The sequence below is a fragment of the Pristiophorus japonicus genome, chromosome 10 (assembly GCF_044704955.1).
Source record: "Pristiophorus japonicus isolate sPriJap1 chromosome 10, sPriJap1.hap1, whole genome shotgun sequence".
Lineage (NCBI taxonomy): Eukaryota > Metazoa > Chordata > Chondrichthyes > Pristiophoridae > Pristiophorus > Pristiophorus japonicus.
Window position 1 is genome coordinate 135402643 of NC_091986.1, and position 19941 is coordinate 135422583.

The window sequence follows — 19941 nt, forward strand, 5'->3', positions numbered from 1 at the left end:
CCCCATTCACCCACAGTCCCACACCTTACCTTCCTTCTGTTACGAGCCATCACAGCGTCCTCTTGGCCACAATACTACAACAAAAGCCACCACAGAACAACATTCCAAACCAACTTTATGCATTAATCCATCCAATATTACATAATAAAGTTAATTAATCACCCTTGTGTATTCCCTTCGCGTCTGTCTTCCATGTGCCTTTGCCTGTTCTAGTGCAGGAGTTCGGGGATATTGGAGAGGCAGCAGTTCGGGGACGTCGGAGCGGCCTATAAAGGCCCAGCGGCAGTCGGAGGTGGCGGCAGTCGGAGAGGGAGAGGCGGGAGTTCGGGGACGTTGCAGTGGCCGAGAAAGGCTCAGTGGCAGGCGGAGAAGCGGGAGTTCGGGGACGTCGGAGAGGCCTATAAAGGCCCAGCAGTTGGGAGCTCGGGGATGTCGGAGCAGCCTATAAAGGCCAGCTGGTGCAGCTGCAGCAGGAAGAGAAGGCAAAAAAGAAGTAGAAAGAAATCGAAAGGTGACGTCACAGCCAAGGGGGTAAGTGATTGGTTGGTGATTCGTGAGTAGTTTTTCTTTTTCTTTTCTTTATCAGTAAGTAACCTTTTAGCATTATTGTTGCCAAACTAAGTTAATCTATGGGTTAAGTCATGGCAGGAGAGCTCGGACATGTGTTATGCTCCTAATGTAATATGTGGGAGGTCAGCGATGCTTCCAGTGTCCCTGACGACTACACGTGCAGGAAGTGCATCCGCCTGCAGCACCTGACAGACCGCATTGTGGCACTGGAGCTGCGGGTGGATTTACTCTGGAGCATCCACGATGCTGAGAATGACGTGAATAGCATGTTTTAGTGAATTGGCTACACCGCAGGTAAAGGGTACACAGCCAGATAGGGAATGGGTGACCAACAGGAAGAGCAGTGGAAGGAAGGTAATACAGGGGTCTCCTGCGGTCATCCACCTGAAAAACAGATACGCCGCTTTGTGTACTGTTGAGGGGGATGATTCATCAGGGAAGGGCAGCAGCAGCCAAGTCCAAGGCACCATGGGTGACTCTGCTGCACAAGAGGGCAGGAGAAAGAGTGGGAGAGCTATAGTGATAGGGGATTCTATCATAAGGGGAATAGATAGACATTTCTGCGGCCGCAACCGAGACTCCAGGATGATATGTTGCCTCCCTGGTGCAAGGGTCAAGGATGTCTCCGAGCGTGTGCAGGACATTCTGAAGAGAGAGGATGAACAGCCAGTGTTGTGGTGCATATAGATACCAACGATATAGGTAAAAAACTGGATGAGGTCCTACAAGACGAATTTAGGGAGCTAGGAGCTAAATTAAAAAGTAGGGCCTCAAAAATAGTAATCTCAGTATTGCTACCAGTGCCACGTGCTAGTCAGAGTAGGAATCGCAGGATAGCTCAGATGAATATGTGGCTTGAGGAGTGGTGCAGAAGGGAGGGATTCAAATTCCTGGGACATTGGAACTGGTTCTGGGGGAGGTGGGACCAGTACAAACTGTACAGTCTGCACCTGGACAGGACTGGAACCAATGTCCTACGGGGAGTGTTTGCTAGTGCTGTTGAGGAGGGGTTAAACTAATATGGCAGGGGTATGGGAACCTATGCAGGGAGACAGAGGGAAGTAGAATGGGGGCAGAAGCAAAGGATAGGAAGAAGAAAAGTAAAAGTGGAGGGCAGAGAAAGCCAAAGCAGAAAGGGCCACATTACAACAAAACTCTAAAGGGGCAAAGGATGTTAAAAAGACAAGCCTGAAGGCACTGTGCCTCAATGTGAGGAGTATTCGTAATAAGGTGGATGAATTAACTGCGCAGATAGCAGTTAACGGATATGATGCAATTGGCATCACGGAGACATGGCTCCAGGGTGATCAAGGCTGGGAACTCAACATCCAGGGGTATTCAACATTTAGGAAGGATAGACAGAAAGGAAAAGGAGGTGGGGTAGCGTGCTGGTTAAAGAGGAAATTAACGCAATAGTAAGGAAGGACATTTGCTTGGATGATGTGGAATCTGTATGGGTAGAGCTGCAGAATACCAAAGGGCAGAAAACGCCAGTGGGAGTTGTGTACAGACCACCAAACAGTAGTAGTGAAGTTGGGGACAGCATCAAACAAGAAATTAGGGATGCATGCAATAAAGGTACAGCAGTTATCACGGGCGACTTTAATCTACAGATAGATTGGGCTAACCAAACTGGTAGCAATGTGGTGGAGGAGGATTTCCTGGAGTGTATAAGGGATGGTTTTCTAGACCAATATGTCAAGGAATCAACTAGAGGGCTGGCCATCTTAGACTGGGTGATGTGTAATGAGAAAGGACGAATGAGAAATCTTGTTGTGTGAGGTCCCTTGGGAAAGAGTGACTATAATATGGTATAATTCTTTATTAAGATGGAGAGTGACACAGTTAATTCAGAGACTAGGGTCCTGAACTTGGGGAAAGGTAAATTCGATGGTATAAGACGTGAATTGGCTAGAATAGACTTAAAGGGTTGATAGTGGATAGACTATGGCAAACATTTAAAGATCATATGGATGAACTTCAACAATTGTACATCCCTGTCTGGAGTAAAAATAAAATGGGGAAGGTGGCTCAACCGTGGCTAACAAGGGAAATTAAGGATAGTGTTAAATCCAAGGAAGAGGCATATAAATTGGCCAGAAAAAGCAGCAAACCTGAGGACTGGGAGAATTTTGTAATACAGTAGAGGAGGACAAAGTGTTTAATTAGGTGGGGGAAAATAGAGTATGAGAGGAAGCTTGCTGTGAACATAAAAACTGACTGCAAAAGCTTCTATAGATATGTGAAGAGAAAAAGATTAGTGAAAACAAATGTAGGTCCCTTGCAGTCAGATTCAGGTGAATTTATAATGGGGAACAAAGAAATGGCAAACCAGTTGAACAAATACTTTGGTTCTGTTTTCATATGGAAGACACAAATAACCTTCCATAAATACTAGGGGTCCGAGGGTCTAGTGAGAAGGAGGAACTGAAGGATATCCTTATAAAACGGGAAATTGTGTTGGGGAAATTGATGGGATTGAAGGCCGATAAATCCCTGGGGCCTGATAGTCTGCATCACAGAGTACTTAAGGAAGTGGCCCTAGAAATAGTGGATGCATTGGTGATCATTTTCCAACAGTCTATAGATTCTGGATCAGTTCCTATGGACTGGAGGGTAGCTAATGTAACACCACTTTTTAAAAAAGGAGGGAGAGAGAAAAAGGGTAATTATAGACTGGTTAGCCTGTCTTCAGTAGTGGGGAAAATTTTGGAATCAATTATTAAAAATGAAATAGCAGCGCATTTGGAAAGCCACCCTGAATAAAAAATTATAAACAAAACAAAGACAAAATATTCAATGTTCCTACCTTCGAGCTGCGGTGCTTCAGGTAGGCCTTCTATGTGGGAGACAGGGGTGGAGTCAATGACTCGACGGCAGCCCAACAGCGGCAGCAAGCAACCTTCGAGCTGCGGTGCTTCAGGTAGGCCTTCCATCTAGGAAACAGGGGTGGCGTCAGTGGCTCGACGGCAGCCGAAGAAACAGCAAACAAGCAGCCTTCGAGCTGCGAAGGGACTGAGGCCATTCGGCCGCGGGATAGGGGCGGCAGCAGTGGCTCGGCGGCAGCCGAAGAAACAGCAAATAATCTGCCTTCAAATCAACATTTTTCTTCAAGTCCCTTTAAAAATGGCCAAGTGCCATTGTTTATGCGCTACTGCGCGTGCGCGCACGCTGCAACGCGCACGCGCCAGGCTGCCGGCATGACATTGTCTCATTTAAATTAGCCCCGCCCCCCACCACTTCTAGAATCGGCGCGACTCTCTTGCTCCGTCCCCCGCTGCTCTGTGCGCGCCACGCCAAGCAACAAAGGACCTGCAGGGAGCCGGAGAATCTGAAGGTATTTTTTTGATGCACTTTCGGGCACGAGAAACGGGCGTCCAGGTCGGGGCTGTGCCGTTCTAGGCATGGCCCGAAACTTCACCCCTATGAATGTGAGTTATGAGTCATGTTCGATCGAGATTGTTGGTAGATGAGTGACAGGGGTGTGGTGCATTGAGCAGTGTATGAGGCTCGTGGTGCAGATGGAGGGATATGGCATTTGAAGATGAATTCACTGACCTTGATCACTCGTGTGGTCATTAAACTTCTTCCTGCATCAAGGTCCACAGGGCTACACTGCTTGCATGGATAGTGACAGATCTCTGTTCCCATTCCCTTCTCAGCATCTGTCTGGTGACCTTATGTGGCTAGAGGACACATCTCCTGCCCACCTCCTGCACCAGGGCATCGAGTGCTGTATCACAAAATCTAGGAGGTCTTGCTCTGCCATGTTGTACCATTGTACCAGGTACGGTCGCATAATGGTTATGTTACTGGACGAGTAACCCAGAGGCCTGGACTAATAATCTGGGGACATGAGTTCAAATCCCACCATGGCAGCTGGGGAATTTAAATTCAGTTAATTAAGTAAATCTGGAATTAAAAGGCTAGTATCAATAATGATGACCATGGAAAAACACAACTGGTTCATTAGTGTCCTTTAGGGAAGGAAATCAGGTCTTGCCTATATGTGACTCCAGACCCACAGCAGTGTGGTTGACTCTTAATTGCCCTCTGAAATGGCCCAGCAAGCCACTCAATGGTACCAAACCACTACCACAAAGTCAGCACTGTTGGAGTACCTTCACCACACAGTCTGCAGCAGCTCAAGAAGGTGGCTCACCATCACCTTCTCAAGGGCAATTAGGGATGGGAAATAACTGCCAACCTTGTCAGTGACACACACATCCTGTGAATAAATAAAAAAATAAATCTTCACTCTTCCTGTAGGTCACACACTCCTCTAAAACGATTACCAGCGCCTGCTTCAGCCAAAATGCAGCTTCCCTATAAAAGGTGCAGGCTCACTTAACAACTGCTAGCTAGCTTTAGTTGGTGCTAGCCTCACATAAACTTGGGCCCCCTGCTGAGGCTTGCAGCTACTCAACAGCATGTTTCACGCTGGGCTGCACGCTGCCTGAAATTTGTGTGCTGCCTGAATCGGAAGGAATGGGCATAGGGGTAGTCACAGGTTGTGATACTCGCGCCTGCTTTTGGGTCTTATCCAATTTCTAGGCCTCAATATCAAATGTTGAGCTTAAAAAGTTGCACTTGCCTGTCACATCATGTTCAGTGCTGCACTGCTTTGCCATAGTTTCTCTAGACGTCCATCTACTATGTGAAGAACTCTTGCATCATCGTTCGGCAATGAAGTGCAAGTATTTTATTTTTAATTTTTTCAGTGGTTAGCTATTTTTTAAATTTATATGCTTTATGCCCTCTTTCCCCAACCTGAGGCCCACTCTTTACCACTTACTGCTAGCCCTGAACTAAATGACTGCTTTTTTGGCCATCAGGGCCTGCACAGCCTTTCCACCCCATCCCCAGCTGTTGTTCACTGCAAACTGCCCCACGTCCACTATGGGCCCTCCTCTTTTTTCTTGAGCCCTTGGAGCTTGGAGGACCTTCTTGCCCTCTCCACAAACTCAGCTGCTCGTGCTAACCGTCATCAAATAGAAAAGTTCAATTCTTTGATGTGCCAAGCCTAAAATAAATAAATCATGCCAGCACTGTTGCCCCCAAATAATTAAATAGATGGTCCTTGATACCTATTTCAAAAATCCCACTTAATTGTGCTGTCACAGCTTTAGTACATGTACAAACAAGTGACTGCAGTTCCTTGGAATATATGCAGTGTGTGTGGTATAAATTATTAAGCAACATCCAACCATATGGCATTTGCATCATCTATCACAGCCCCACCGTGAGAGGTTTTGCTAGGCCCAATTGATTTCCTGGTCCTGTACCCCATCCCTGTCATGGCCCCACTTTGAAATTGCCAATCCTGTTTCTATATTCTTATCACTTGGTAAGGTGAGAGTCGTAGCCTACTAGCTTGAGTTTCTTCAAACATAAGCGGTGGGTCTGGCAATCTCTCATATGATGCAGGCCTCCGATGGAAAACATTGTTTTTTAAACAGCAAATTCTAGTGTATAGATATGTTTAATCATTTTCTCGCAAATATATTTTTAATTTAAGGGTTTGGCAAAAAAAACACAGGGAATATGAGAGGATATTTTTTTTACACAAGTTGTTATGGTCTGGAATGCACTGCCTGAAAAGATGATGGAAGCCAAATCTGTCATGTATGTATGTAGACCTTATCCAAATGTAAGACTTGCCACTAGGGGGCACAGCTGTGGGAGATCTAAGGGTCACCTGTGCACCCTGCGGCAAGCAGGTATAAAAGGTGATTCACCCTGCTGCTTCCTCACTCTAGAGTCTGAATAAAGAGACCAAGGTCACAACAGTTTGAGCTTGCGATATAGTAATGTGAATTTATTCTGAACATAACAAAATCAATGGTAACTTTCAATAAGGAATAGGATAAATATTTGAAGGGGAAAAATTTGCAGAGCTATGGGGAAAGAGCAAGGGAGTGGGATTAATTGGGCAGCTCTTTCAAAGAGCTGGTACAAGCACAATGGTCTCCTTCTGCGCTGTACGATTCTATGTCTTTGCAAACCTTATTTCCAGTGCTATGTTTCTCAGTTGATGATGATGATCATCATAGGCAGTCCCTCAGAGTTGAGGAAGACTTGCTTCCACACTAAAAGTTAGTTCTCAGGTGACTTAAGAGTCCAATGCGGGACCTACAGTCTCTGTCACAGGTGGGGCAGACGGTGGTTGAAGTAACAGTGGGTGGGGGGACCTGGGTTGCCGCGCGCTCCTTCTGCTGTTGACGCTTGGCTTCAACCTCCTCTTGTCGAAGAGACTCGAGGTGTTCAGCACCTTCCCAGATGCTTTTGCTCCACTTTGGGTGGTCTTGGGCCAGGGATTCCCAGGTGTCGGTGGGGATGTTACATTTTTTCAAGGAGGGTTTAAGGGTGTCCTTCAACCGTTTCCTCTGCCCACCTGGGGCTCGCTTGCCGTGTCGGAGCTCTGAGTAGAGCGCTTGTTTTGGGAGTCTCGTGTCAGGATGTAGCCCATCCAGCGGAGCTTCGATGCTGGGGATGTTGGCCTGTGCGAGAACACTGACGTTGGTGCGCCTATCCTCCAGTGGATTTGCAGGACTTTTTGCTTCTTGGTTTTGGTAGATTTTCCAGACTGTTCATTTTTGATTGGAAGTTTTAGAAATTGCTGTTTGATAGTTTTAATTCCTGGTTGCTATGTGTTAATTGACACATTCGTACACGGTCAGCTATGATTTGTTGGTGTTTTCCGAACATGGAATTTAAGCCAATCAGGTGGAAGTGTGATGCAAGAATTCGCATGTAAATTGTGATGCCATTAAGTATGATGTGTGACTGCCAGAGATGCCTGCAATTTGAAATGTTTCTTGAATAGAAACTGTGATCCCAATATTTAATAGGGCAGGAGTTAGATGCAGGCAGGAGGAGTTCTAGAACACCATGGAGTTTTTTTTATCAGGTTCTTGCTCGAAGCCAGTGTGATTGACAGACTTGGCTTCCTATTGGGTGGGGAACGCTGCAGCAGAGCAGGTAGATTTCCTGCTGCTCGGGGTGGAGATCGCAAGTGGGGTGCGTGATGGGAAAAGCGTGGTTTGGAGGGTTGGGGGTTGATCGTGGGGGGTCGGAGCGAGATCAGATGGAGGAATGGGAGATCGGAGGGGGGCAGAGAGAAATTCTCGGGAGAGATGAGGGGGGTCGGGGAGAGTCAGCGATTGCGGGGGTGTTCGTTAATCGCAGGGGGAGGGGTCCAATTGTGTGGGAAGTTAATAGGTTTGCTTGGTGGGCTGGGGTGAAGCATGCCTGCTGTTCCTGGCCCACAAGCAGTTTGGAAAAACTCTTCAATGCAGCAGTCCTCATCTCCATTTATCTATCGGGCTTTCCAAAGCTCTGGCCAGCCAGCATCAAGTACAGATAAAAATCTTAGGCACACCGCCTCATTAAAATATTTAAATGAGCGACCCACCTTCTGGGCCCATGTTGGCCGCCCACCCTCCATCAAACCTCCATTGAAACCGGACGTAGGCAGGTTGGATTTGAGATTTTTAAATTTTTCACATCTCACCCAGTCCAAATCCACCAATTTTTGGTAGTTAAAATTCCCCCTTATGGAAAATAATTCTTTTCAACCTAACTTTCCCAGCAGAAATTTGATGAGATTGGATTGGATTAGCCACCCATTTTATACCCTGCCCAATTTTACTTTCCAACAATATAAATGTGGGGTAAGGCAAGTCCGATCCCCTCAACTTCCCACTGAGCAAGTTAAAATAACTCCCATGTCTTTCAGGCCAGGGTAGTTGAATATTATGAATGAAAACAACAACAGGCAAGTCAGGAATAATGTAAACTTATGGCACATTGGGTCAAGTGAAATATCAAAATACAGAATGAGCCAGCAAACACTTAGCACACTCCATGGGGGTCAATTTTAACTTTAGGGCAGCCGAACAGCAGTGAAGAGGCCCCGGCCTCATTTAACTTTGGCAGGCGAGCTGCGGGATGTCCCGATACAACTCACCTCAAGATCAAGTCGGGGAAGTTGCCAGCAAAAATTGCAGGGCTATGGGGAAAGGGCAAGGGAGTGGGACTAGCTGAGAGTTGGTACGGGCTCGATGGGCTGAATGGCCTTCTTCCGTGCTGTAACCATTCTACAATTCTTTGAATACTTTTAGGCAAAGATTTAGAAGTCAGAATTTCCACGTTTTTTAAAATTGATGTAGAACAACAAAGTGACTACATAGGCAGGACATTTTCTAGTTTCTCTCAAAGGAGAGAAAGGGCTATTGGTCTACTTCTCCATTTAACTGTCAGCATCAGGCTCTGATATATTGAAGCATTCTTTTCTAAAGCTCTAGTGGATTTCTCATTTCATCTCTTTTCATTCTTAAACTACTCCTGTTACTCTATTACCAGCACTGGTTTCACTGTCTGACAGCTGCACTCTGCCCATTATTCTTTCCTCACCGGAATTTTGTGCATCAGGTTCAATCTTTGCTTCCAACTTAATTGTGCCCGACAAAGATTTCATTCTCTTCTCTTCTTTAGCAGTTGCCTTTATTTTTCCTGCAGTTTTTTTTCCTGCTCCCTCTTAATTCATTCTAAATATCTATCTAACCTTTGCGTCAGGTGTATCTGTTTTAATTACACTTATATTGTCTTACATTCCTATTTCTCATCTATATGCTGCCCCTTCGCAACATCATCCAAAAATACGGCATCAGTTTCCACATGTACGTTGACGACACCCAGCTCTACCTCACCACCACTTCTCGCGACCTCTCCACAGTCTCTAACTTGTCAGACTGCTTGTCCGACATCCAGTACTGGATGAGCAAAAATGTTCTCCAATTAAATATTGGGAAGACCGAAGCCATTGTCTTTGGTCCCCGCCACAAACTGCGTTCCCTAGCCACCGACTCCATCCCTCTCCCTAGCATCTGTCTGAGGCTGAACCAGACTGTTTGCAACCTTGGTATCATAATGAGCTTCTGACCACATATCCACGGCATAACTAAAACCGTCTATTCCCACCTCCGTAGCATTGCCCATCTCCGCCCTGCCTCAGCTCACCTGCTGCTGAAACCCTCATCCATGCCTTTGTTACCTCTAGACTAGTCTACTCCAACACACGCCTGTCTGGCCCCTCCCTATCTCTGTAATCTCCTTCAGCCTCACAACCTCCCGAGATGCCTGCGCACCTCAAGCTCTGCCCTCTGCAGCATTCCTGATTATAATCACTCAACCATCGGTGGTCGTGCCTTTTGTAGCCTAGGCCCTAAGCGCTGGAACTCCCTGCCTAAACCTCTCCGCCTCTCTACCACTCTTTCTTCCTTTACGACGCTCCTTAAAACCTACCTCTTTGACCAAGCTTTTAGTCATCTGCCGTAATTTATTTTTGTGCGGCTCGGTGTCAAATTTTTGTCTTATTCCTTTGAAGCGTCTTGGGACATTTTACTACGTTACAGGCACTATAAAAATACAAGTTGTTGTTGTTTATTTTTTCAATGTCTGTTCCAAATGGTGATGTTTCAGAATCCATCTGCAGACACTTTCACTATTTTAGTTAGAAGATTTTCCTAAAATTCGTTTCAGAATTCCATCAACAGGCTTCAAACCCCACATTAGATGTTGATATAACATCCCTCCTTTAGGACATGAATCTGTGATATTTTGGGGAGGTTGCCAATTTTCTCCCTGCTCTACTGACAGCACTGACTTCTGTTAGGGTAATGGTCAACCAATGCTGGGTGATCTCTGATTCCTCTACAATGGGGCCATTCCTTGTGCATCATGCCAGATAATGAGTTTCAGTGAGCTATTTGACCTTATAAGGCCTTTGACACTCTCAACCGTGAGGGACTATGGAGCGTCCTACTTTATTTCGGCTGCCCCCAAAAGTTCGACACCATCTTCCGCCTGCTCCACGATGACATGCAAGCTGGGATCCGACCAATGGATCCATTACAGACCCAATCCACGTCCAGACCGGGGTCAAGCAGGGCTGCGTCATCGCACCAAACCTCTTCTTAACCTTCATCACTGCAATGCTCCACCTCACACTCAACAAACTCCCTGCTGGAGTGGAACTAAACTACAGAACCAGTGGGAACCTGTTCAACCATCGTCGTCTGCAGGTCAGATCCAAGACCATCCCAAACTCTATCGTCGAACTACAGTACGCGGACAATGCATGCGTCTGCGCACATTCAGAGACTGAATTCCAAGTCATAGTCAACATCTTCACTGTGGCATACGAAAGCATTGGCCTTACACTAAACATGCGTAAGACAAAGGTCCACCACACAGCACTACCCCCCCAGTCATCGAGATCTACGGCACAGTCCTGGACAACGTGGACCACTCCCCTTATCTCGGGAACCTCCTATCTACAAGAGCAGGCATTGACAACGAGATCCTACACTGCCTCCAGTGCACCAGAGCAGCCTTTGGCCACCTGAGGAAAAGAGTGTTCAAAGATAAGACCCTCAAATCTGCTACCAAGCTCATGGTCTACAGGGCTGTATGGCTCAGAGATGTGGACCATATACAGTAGACACCTAAAATCACTGGAGAAATACCACCAACGATGTCTCCGCAAGATCCTGCAAATCCTCTGGGAGGACAGACGCACCAATGTTAGTGTCCTCGACCAGGCCAACATCCCCAGCATCGAAGCACTGAACACACTCAACCAGCTCTGCTGGGTGGGCCACGTTGTTCACATGCCCTACACAAGACGCCCAAAGCAAGCGCTCTACTCGGAACTCCTACACGGCAAGCGAGCCCAAGGTGGGCAGAGGAAGCATTTCAAGGACACCCTCAAAGCCTCCTTGATAAAATGCAACATCCCCACTGACACCTGGGAGGCCCTGGCCAAAGACTGCCCTAAGTGGAGGAAGTGCATCCAGAAGGGCACTGAACATCTTGAGTCTCGTCATCGAGAGCATGCAGAAATTAAGTGCAGGCAGCAGAAGGAGCATAAGGCAAACCAGTCCCACCCATCCTTTCCTTCAACGACTGTCTATCCCACCTGTGACCGAGACTGTAATTCCCATATTGGACTGTTCAGTCACCTAAGAACTCATTTTTAGAATGGAAGCAAGTCTTCCTCGATTTCGAGGGACTGCCTATGATGATGATGATGGCCTTAGGTGTACCGCAGTGAGCCCATCTTCTCCTCACCCAATGTCTACACTTATACTTTTCACTAGGTCACTGGACAGGAATCAGGACTGTCAGATTTTGTTCTTCTTAACCTAGGGGTACTGAAACCAATTGCAGTGTCCAAATTGTCATCCTGACTAATTGAGCACAGATCAGGAATCAAACATTGGACTATCTGTTCTGTGGTTCAATTTCATGCTGCTTTTACTGAATGACCTTTTAATATTTTAGTTACTTCTACCAACGTCAAGGTTTCCACCTTTGTTTACTTCAAGTGAGTCTTGAAGACTCTTCAAACTTTTTGGTTTCAACACTGACATAACTCCAGATCTCAGCTGTAGGTGAGAGATCTATTGCCTAACAGATGAAAGCTCTTCTCATGTCGAGTCAGAGAAGTACTAAATAAGGGGACCTCTCCAAATATCAGGCACTATTTAAGTCTTGAACACACTTGCAATTTACAGGCTTGTAAAACCATTAGCTGTATCCCATATCTTTCTGTTGGATTCTCATAAATAGTTTTGTTCACGTTGTCCTATTTTCCTTTCCATCTTCAAGCCATGTCAGACTCAAACCTTTATTCTTTCTTTTCATCTTTAAAACATCTGCTTATCTAACCTAAATAGAGATCATCTTTGTAAAGTAGACAACATTTTACACCCTTTTCTGGCATTTTAAATAATAGGCTTTTAAATACATAGGACTAAAAATATGTGTTGGTCAAGAAAGTTGGTGACACTGGCAACTAGAGTTACCAGTTGCTGAAAATGGCCACCACGTTAAGCCGAGTAAATTCATCTGGGGGCTGGGGAATGGTGGTGCAGTATTTACCTTGCGTGCAGCGCCCTCCTGCTGGTGTTCGTGGAAATCTCCAAGTTGAAGTTCCCATCTTGAAGTGCCGTTCAAGCTTTGCACTGCTTCTGTGCGACGCTGTGGCGCTCGCAAGGAATTGTGGGTAATTAAAAGGGCTATGAATTAATGAGGCAATGCACTCAGAACTAACACAAATTAAAATACAGTTTAAAATAATGAAGTTTTCAGCCTTACTGACTTTCAGAAAAAAATTTAACATTATAAAGTCTCAAATGGGATTATTCAGCTCCTGAAGCTGAATTCCTTTCTGAACCTCAATAAATGTGAAAAGTGATTCAGCACTAGCACAAATGGCTCAGCAAGCCAAGGAAGAGGCCCCCAGGGTCTCACATGCAGCATTCCAGCTTTGTGCAGGGAATCAACACTGCAAGACTGGCCCTCTACCCACAGGGGCCAGGAGGCCCCCCAGAAAGAATGAAGTGGAACTATATCACCGAGGCCAGCAGTGTCTCTCCCACCACTTGACTCTATATGAATATAGGAAAATAGCAACAGGTGTAGGTCATTCAACCCCTCAAGCCTGTTCCGCCATTCAATGAGATCATGGCCGACCTGTGACCTAACTCCACATTCCCGTCTTTGTCCCATATCTCTTCATACCTTTGGTTAACAAAAATATGTCAATCTCAGATTTAAAATTGACAATTGATCTAGCATCAATTGCCGTTTGCAGAATAGTGTTTCAAACTTCTACCATCCTTTGTGTGTAGAAGTGTTTCCTTATTTCAGTCCTGGAAGGTCTGGCTCTAGTTTTTAGATTATGCCCCCTATTCCTAGAATCCCCAGCCAGTGGAAATATTTTCTCTCCATCTACTCTCTCTGCCCCCCTTAATATCTTGTGATCTGATCACCTCTTAACCTTTTAAATTCTTGGGAATAAAACCTAATTTGTGTAATCTCTCCTCGTGACTTAACCCTTGAAGTCTGGGTATCATTCTAATAAACCTACGCTGCACTCCCTCCAAAGCCAATATATCCTTCCGAAGGTGTAGTGCCCAGAACTGCTCACAGTACTCCAGGTGTGGTCTAATCAGGGTTTTGTATAACTGCAGCATAACTTCTACTCCCTTGCATTCTAGTCCTCTAGATATAAAGACCAGCATTCCATTAGCCTTTTTAAAAATTATTTTCTGTACCTGTTCATGACATTTTAATGATCTATATACCTGGACGTCCAAGTCTCTTTGGACCTCCACTGTTTTTAGCTTTTCACCATTTAGATAGTACCCTGTTCTATCCTTTTTAGGTCCAAAGTGGATGACCTCACATTCGCTTACATCGAAATCCATTTGACACAGTTTAGCCCATTCAGTTAGTTCATCAATATGACTTTGTAATTTTATGCTTTCATCTACACTGCCTACAATGCCCCCTATCTTTGTGACTTTGGCAAAATGGAGAGATGACTTTCTATGCCATCATCTAAGTAGTTAATACATTTTGTGAATAGTTGAGGCCCTGATACAGATCCCTATGGGACACCAGTAGTCACATCCTGCCATTATCCCTAGTCTCTGTCTCCTGCCATTCAGCCAATTTCCTAACCAAGTCAATAATTTTCCCTCAGTACCGTGGGATTCTACCTTACTTAATAGTCTCTTATGTGGGAGTTTATCAAATGCCTTCTGGAAGTCCATATAAATAAAATCCATAGACATTCCCCTGTCTACTACTTTAGTCACCTCTTTAAAAAATCAATCAGGTTTGTCAGGCATGTCCTACCTTTCACAAATCCATACTGGCTCTCTTTCATCAACTGAAAATTTTTGAGGTGTTCAGTCACCCGAACCTTTATTATAGGCACTAGCAATTTCCCAGGAACAGATCTTAGGCTAACTGGTCAATAATTCCCTGGTTCCCCTCTCTCGCCATTCATAAATAGCAGAGTGACATACCCAATTTTCCAATCTAAAGGAATGGTTCCTAAATAGAGAGAACTTGGAAGATTATAGTTAGGGTATCTGCAATGTGCTCACCTACTTCCTTTAAAACCCTGGGATGGAAACCATCTAGTCCTGGGGATTTATCACTGTTGAGTGCTATTACTCTTATTTTACTTATGTTAATTTTATTGATTCCCTGTCTTCGAGTCAATATTAGTTTCCTTGGAATTCCTGGCATGCTATCCTAAGAACATAAGAACATAAAAATAGAAGCAGGAGTCGGCCATTCGGCCCCTTGAGCCTGTTCCACCACTCAATAAGATTATGGCTGATCTTCTACTTCAACTCCACATTCCTGCACTATCCCCATATCCCTTGATTTCCTTAATATATAAAAATCTATCGATCTCTGTCTTAACTATACTCAATGACTGAGCCTCCACAGCCTTCTGGGTTAGAGAATTCCAAAGATACACCACCCTCTGAGTGAAGAAATTTCTCCTCATCTCAGTCCTAAATGGCCAACCCCTTATTCTGAGACTGTGACCCCTGGTTCTCGACTCCCCAGCCAGGGGAAACATCCTCCCTGCATCCACCCTGTCAAGCCCTGCAAGAATTTTGTATGTTTCAATGAGATCACCTCTCATTCTTCTAAACTCTAGAGAATATAGGCATAGCCCCTCCCATCCCAGGAATCAGTCTGGTGAACCTTTGTTGCATCCTCTCTGTGGCAAGTATATCCTTCCTTTGGTAAGGAGATCAAAACTGTACACAATACTCCAGGTGTGGTCTCACCAGGGCCCTATATAATTGCAGTAAGACATCTTTACTCTTATACAAAAATCCTCTTGTAATAAAGGCCAACATACTAGTTGTTTTCTTAATTGCTTGCTTCTGCTGTAAATACTGATGCAAAGTAATTATTCATCATGTATGCCATTTCCTTATTATCATTGACAATATCACCACTTTCAGTTTTTAAGAGGCCAATGTTGCTTCTCACTATCTTTTTCCTAATGTAATTGTCCAGTGCCCTAAGAAGCTTCACGACCTCAGAGCACCACTCAAGGTCAGTGAAAGCATCTTCAAAAGCTGTCTCCTAACAACTGCATCACAAGCCTCACACACTGCTTAATCCATGACCCCCACTGCCAATCACTCACCTGCCAACAATCTGCACTTGGAGGAGATGGTGCAGGCCATTCTTAGCAGGGTCATCGCTGATCTCTTGGACAGCGGCAAGCTTAAAGGATTAAAGATGCCCATATATTATCCTCCTTCTGACATGTACCTCTTGATTTCCCGCCCTCCCCTCACCACAACTCTACTCCTTGTGCCTTCTTCATTTCACACACCCAAAAAATGCAGCCTGCCCAGTTAGTGGTTGACCAAGAAGAGGGAGCAGAGAGTGAAGAAGAAGATTGATATTACACTCGTAGCCACCAACTCCTCAACATTGATCAGTAAGGCCATTTTCAGTGTTCCCCACTGAAAGTCAGCAGCCTTCCACCAGCCATGCTGTAGCCATTGGGGTAGCACTGCGGTACATCAGTAGGATAGGTAAAGACAGTCACTAAGAGAATGCATAAGGGTGATGAGTTGATTTCTTGATGTCATATTGAATGGATAGATGTGTAAAGTTGGATTGAAAAGTTTGCTTTGTGGTGGCTTTTATTTCAGCATTGTGGCCAAGAGGACACTGTGATGGCCAGTAATAGAGGGAAGGTAAAGTGTGGGACAAGTATTGAAAAGGGGTATTGGGAATGTGGTCACTGGTACCGCAGGCGGCTGATTCCATTCCGGATATCCCAGCCAGAAAGGGGCTATCTGGGTTGCATCCTTCCATCTCATTCCTCCTCTTTGGTTTCTTACTCTTCTGTGTCTTCCTTTTCCCTTTGTGAGCGGAATGGAGAGGCCTGAGAACTCCTGCTCCTTCCGATTTCACAAAATAATAAAACATTTCCAAGTTTTTGGGCCTTTTTGGGGCTCTGACTAGGTCAAACAAATTTAGGAGTCTGGGCCTGAAGTGAGCACAGGAGCCACTAAAAATAGTCACCGCCCGGGTTAGCAGTTGTCCGAATGCCCGTGCAAATCAGGCTAAGTTGGTACGTCCATAAAATGGATGCAAAGAAGTTAAATTTAGACTCTATTCTTCTTTTGAATACTAGACCCTTGAGATCTGATGTACTTGGGCTGGTATTTGAATATCAGGATGGGGTTGGCGAGGAGGATCTGGGTATAGTTGAAGCAGAGTAGCCAAGTTCTTACTACAGCATATCTATAAAGGTGGAAAAGGAAGAATTAAAGCAGGTGTGTATGAGACGGTTAATGTTCTCTGTCACCAAACGATAAGATCGGACCTTACATTTAGACTGTGTTAATGTCAGATCTTGGGGCAATGAAGCAGCTGTAGGGATACAAGAAAATACTGTGATCAACCTACATCTGGCAGCTCAATTCCCCATCTCTCTCTGTGTCTGCTGTATAACTTCCCAGGAGTTTCAGGGCTTCCTCTTTGTAGAGAGTGAGAGAAATGGATGGTGAGGTTTCCTCCTCCAGTGGTTGATATCTGTTGCTGAAAATGGCTAAGAGAGTGGCCATTTTCATTGAATTTGAAAGTCTCTTCGATGCCAGCCAGTATCAAATGATTATTGTGCTTATAGGTGCAAGCAAGCAGCATTTGTTTTTGATATGAACTCTTTACTATGATCCTTCGTCTTAGGCAGTCAGTGAGGAAATAATTGCAGGGGAGAAAAGAGGGTGTGTGGGAGTCTCGTAGTGTCTTGTGCACATATGATGCCTAACACGGCGAGGTTAAGGTGGCTGAGGAAACATTGCTTCTTACATGTGATTATATGGTGTATTTGTCTGCTGCTGCCTAGATTAGCTATCCTGGTGAGATCATTGAACCTTTTCTTGCAATGGCTCACTATTATCGGGAATGGTGGAGGTGGCATTGACTGCCATCAACACATCCTTCTTGAATGTCTACAACTACCTTTCTGTGGGGCCCTCTATCCTACACTTTGCAGTAGCTAGCCTCTCCTTGCCCTTTACCTTTATATGAGACATCAGAGAATTCGGGGATTCCTGACACTGCCACTCCCTCAGACAGATTTGCTGCAATGGTGGGTCATTGCTGCCAGAATTTAAAACAGGCACCTGCCCCTTTAAGCTGCAGCAACAATTCAGACTCTGAAGCTGTATTGAATTTCCATTCTTTAGGTGGTGGGCACCCAATCAGAGCTCTGTGAGCTCATTCGGCATAACTAATCCCACCCGAGGAAAATGGGATGGGATCACTGCAGGGTTAGAACAGCAGCCTTCAGCCTTGCCCTGCCCTACTTCTAGAGGGAAACCGGACTCTGAGCAAAGTAGAGGAAGCTTTGCTCTGAATCTACTTCTGAATCGATGCTGCTATTGAGTATCTGAGTGAAAATGTGCCTCATTTTCTAATACGGAGTGATTTATGCCAACGAACCGGAAGCTACCGGAAGTTGTGCAGAAGCATTCTGCGCATAACTGTCAGGTCCTAAATGTAAAAAATAACGTTCACCACAATAGATGAAGGATCTGAGAAGTGCTGAAGCACATCACCACTAAAGTTTCATTAATGTTATTAGGTTGGGTTAATGTTACTGCTGATTTTTCCAGTTTAATAACCGCTGTCTCAAACGACAAACAACAACTTTAAAAAATAAACTCACAGTTCAAATTTTATTTAAAATTAATGGTTCTAACAGAATTCTCTAAATCCGCTTCTTTATTCCTCATTTTGGGAAGTCCGGCGACAACAAACAAAAAAACCCACTGGAACTGCGCGTGCACAACTACTCAACTACTGCCGGGTCGTTGGCAGCAATTGCGTCCTTTCTAATATGGGCATTTATCAACTTGATGAACACTAAACGCACCCCCAAACAAAACTATAAAAATGTAATCCATACCAATGCTGTGTTACTTGTGCTGTTTTAATGTCAGTAGCAGAGATTGAAGTTCCTGTAGTTCAGTTTTCCGTAAACCTTTGTGAATTAGAAAGGTTTCACAAATAGCGCAGTATCAGTGAATTACAGCCAGTCCATTTTGCATGTGTACCTACATTTGCATTGTCAATGTTTGTAGTCAGCAAACTCAGGAACACACTATTGGCATAATACTTCATGTTGTAAATAGCCTGTAAACACAAACATCCAGTAAAAGTGGTTTTGTGGCCACTTTATTGAAAGTTTTCAGTAACTGCAAGCTTGATAGTCTGTAAATACTCAAGGTTGCGGTCAAGGAATAGCAGTCAACATACTTTCAAAGCACTTAAAAATAAAAAGAATTGGCTTAGGGTAAAAGTATTATACTCATTGAAATGTGTTTAGTGCCACTACACTCTGTAAAGAAATGTGTTAACTTCATTATTGTATTTTCACAGGATCCTCATGCCAGCTTTGATTTCAATGACCATTTTGATGATCAGCATGATCCAGTTCCGAATTATGCAGATGCCTCTAATAGGTAAGATATTTCAACAAATTTATTAGTATCAAATTATTTCTTCTGAGTCTATCTTGAAGCAGAAATCCATCAGAGTAAAATAATACAAAGGGTGTACGACTAAACATATTTATCAATGGGAGTGGAAAGCAGAAACCTTATTGTATTAATATTAATGGGTAATAATAGACAATGGATCTTTTATGAATAAACCCAAAACAGATGCAATAGTTGTTGAGCATTACAAGACTTGCTAATTGATAGGTTGTGGTCCAACCTACAGTACTGTGGAGGAAGGTATTCTTTATGTGCTAAGTGTAACAAAGTTTTACATCTGTTCTTTATAAATGTGTTTGTTACAGTTGGAATGCAGAGGATGTCTTCCCCTGTTTTATTAATCTAATTCTGTCATTCCTGCTAGTGTGTCAAAGGAACATTAGATCAGGAGGCCATTCACCCTTTTGAGCCTGTTGCACCATTCAGTTAAATCATGGTTAATCTGTACCTGAACGTCATTTACTTGTCTTATCCCCTTTGCCTAAAATAAATCTTCAAACTCAGTCTTAGAAATTTCAATTGACTCAGCATTCACAATTGTGTTTTTCATCCATTTATCATCTTAAATCAATCTATATAATTTTCAAAGACAATGGGAGAGAATTTGGATAGCGCCCAGTTTGAAACGGTATCTTTTGGAGTTGCGCAAAAGTATGGTCGGGCGCTACGCGAGGGACTCCGACGCTCCAGGAAGGAAGTGGAGTGCTAAATCAAATGCTAGCATAGAAACATAGAAAATAGGTGCAGGAGTAGGTCTTTCGGCCCTTCGAGCCTGCACCACCATTCAATAAGATCATGGCTGATCATTCACCTCAGTACCCCTTTTTTGCTTTCTCTCCACACCCCTTGATTCCCTTAGCCGCAAGGGCCATATATAACTCCCTCTTGAATATATCCAATGAACTGGCATCAACAACTCTCTGCAGTAGGGAATTCCACAGGTTAACAATTCTCTGAGTGA

At 44.5% G+C, this 19941-nt stretch overlaps 1 protein-coding gene across 1 annotated transcript in view; it reads left to right on the plus strand.

Annotated features, from left to right (window-relative positions):
• The window catches only part of LOC139274800 (PC3-like endoprotease variant B), a 994028-nt gene that overhangs the window by 528343 nt on the left and 445744 nt on the right, over positions 1-19941 (plus strand). Inside the window, exon 7 of the mRNA XM_070891493.1 lies at positions 18862-18944. Coding sequence (XP_070747594.1) covers positions 18862-18944 — 83 coding nt within the window. The remainder of the gene's footprint in view (positions 1-18861; positions 18945-19941) is intronic.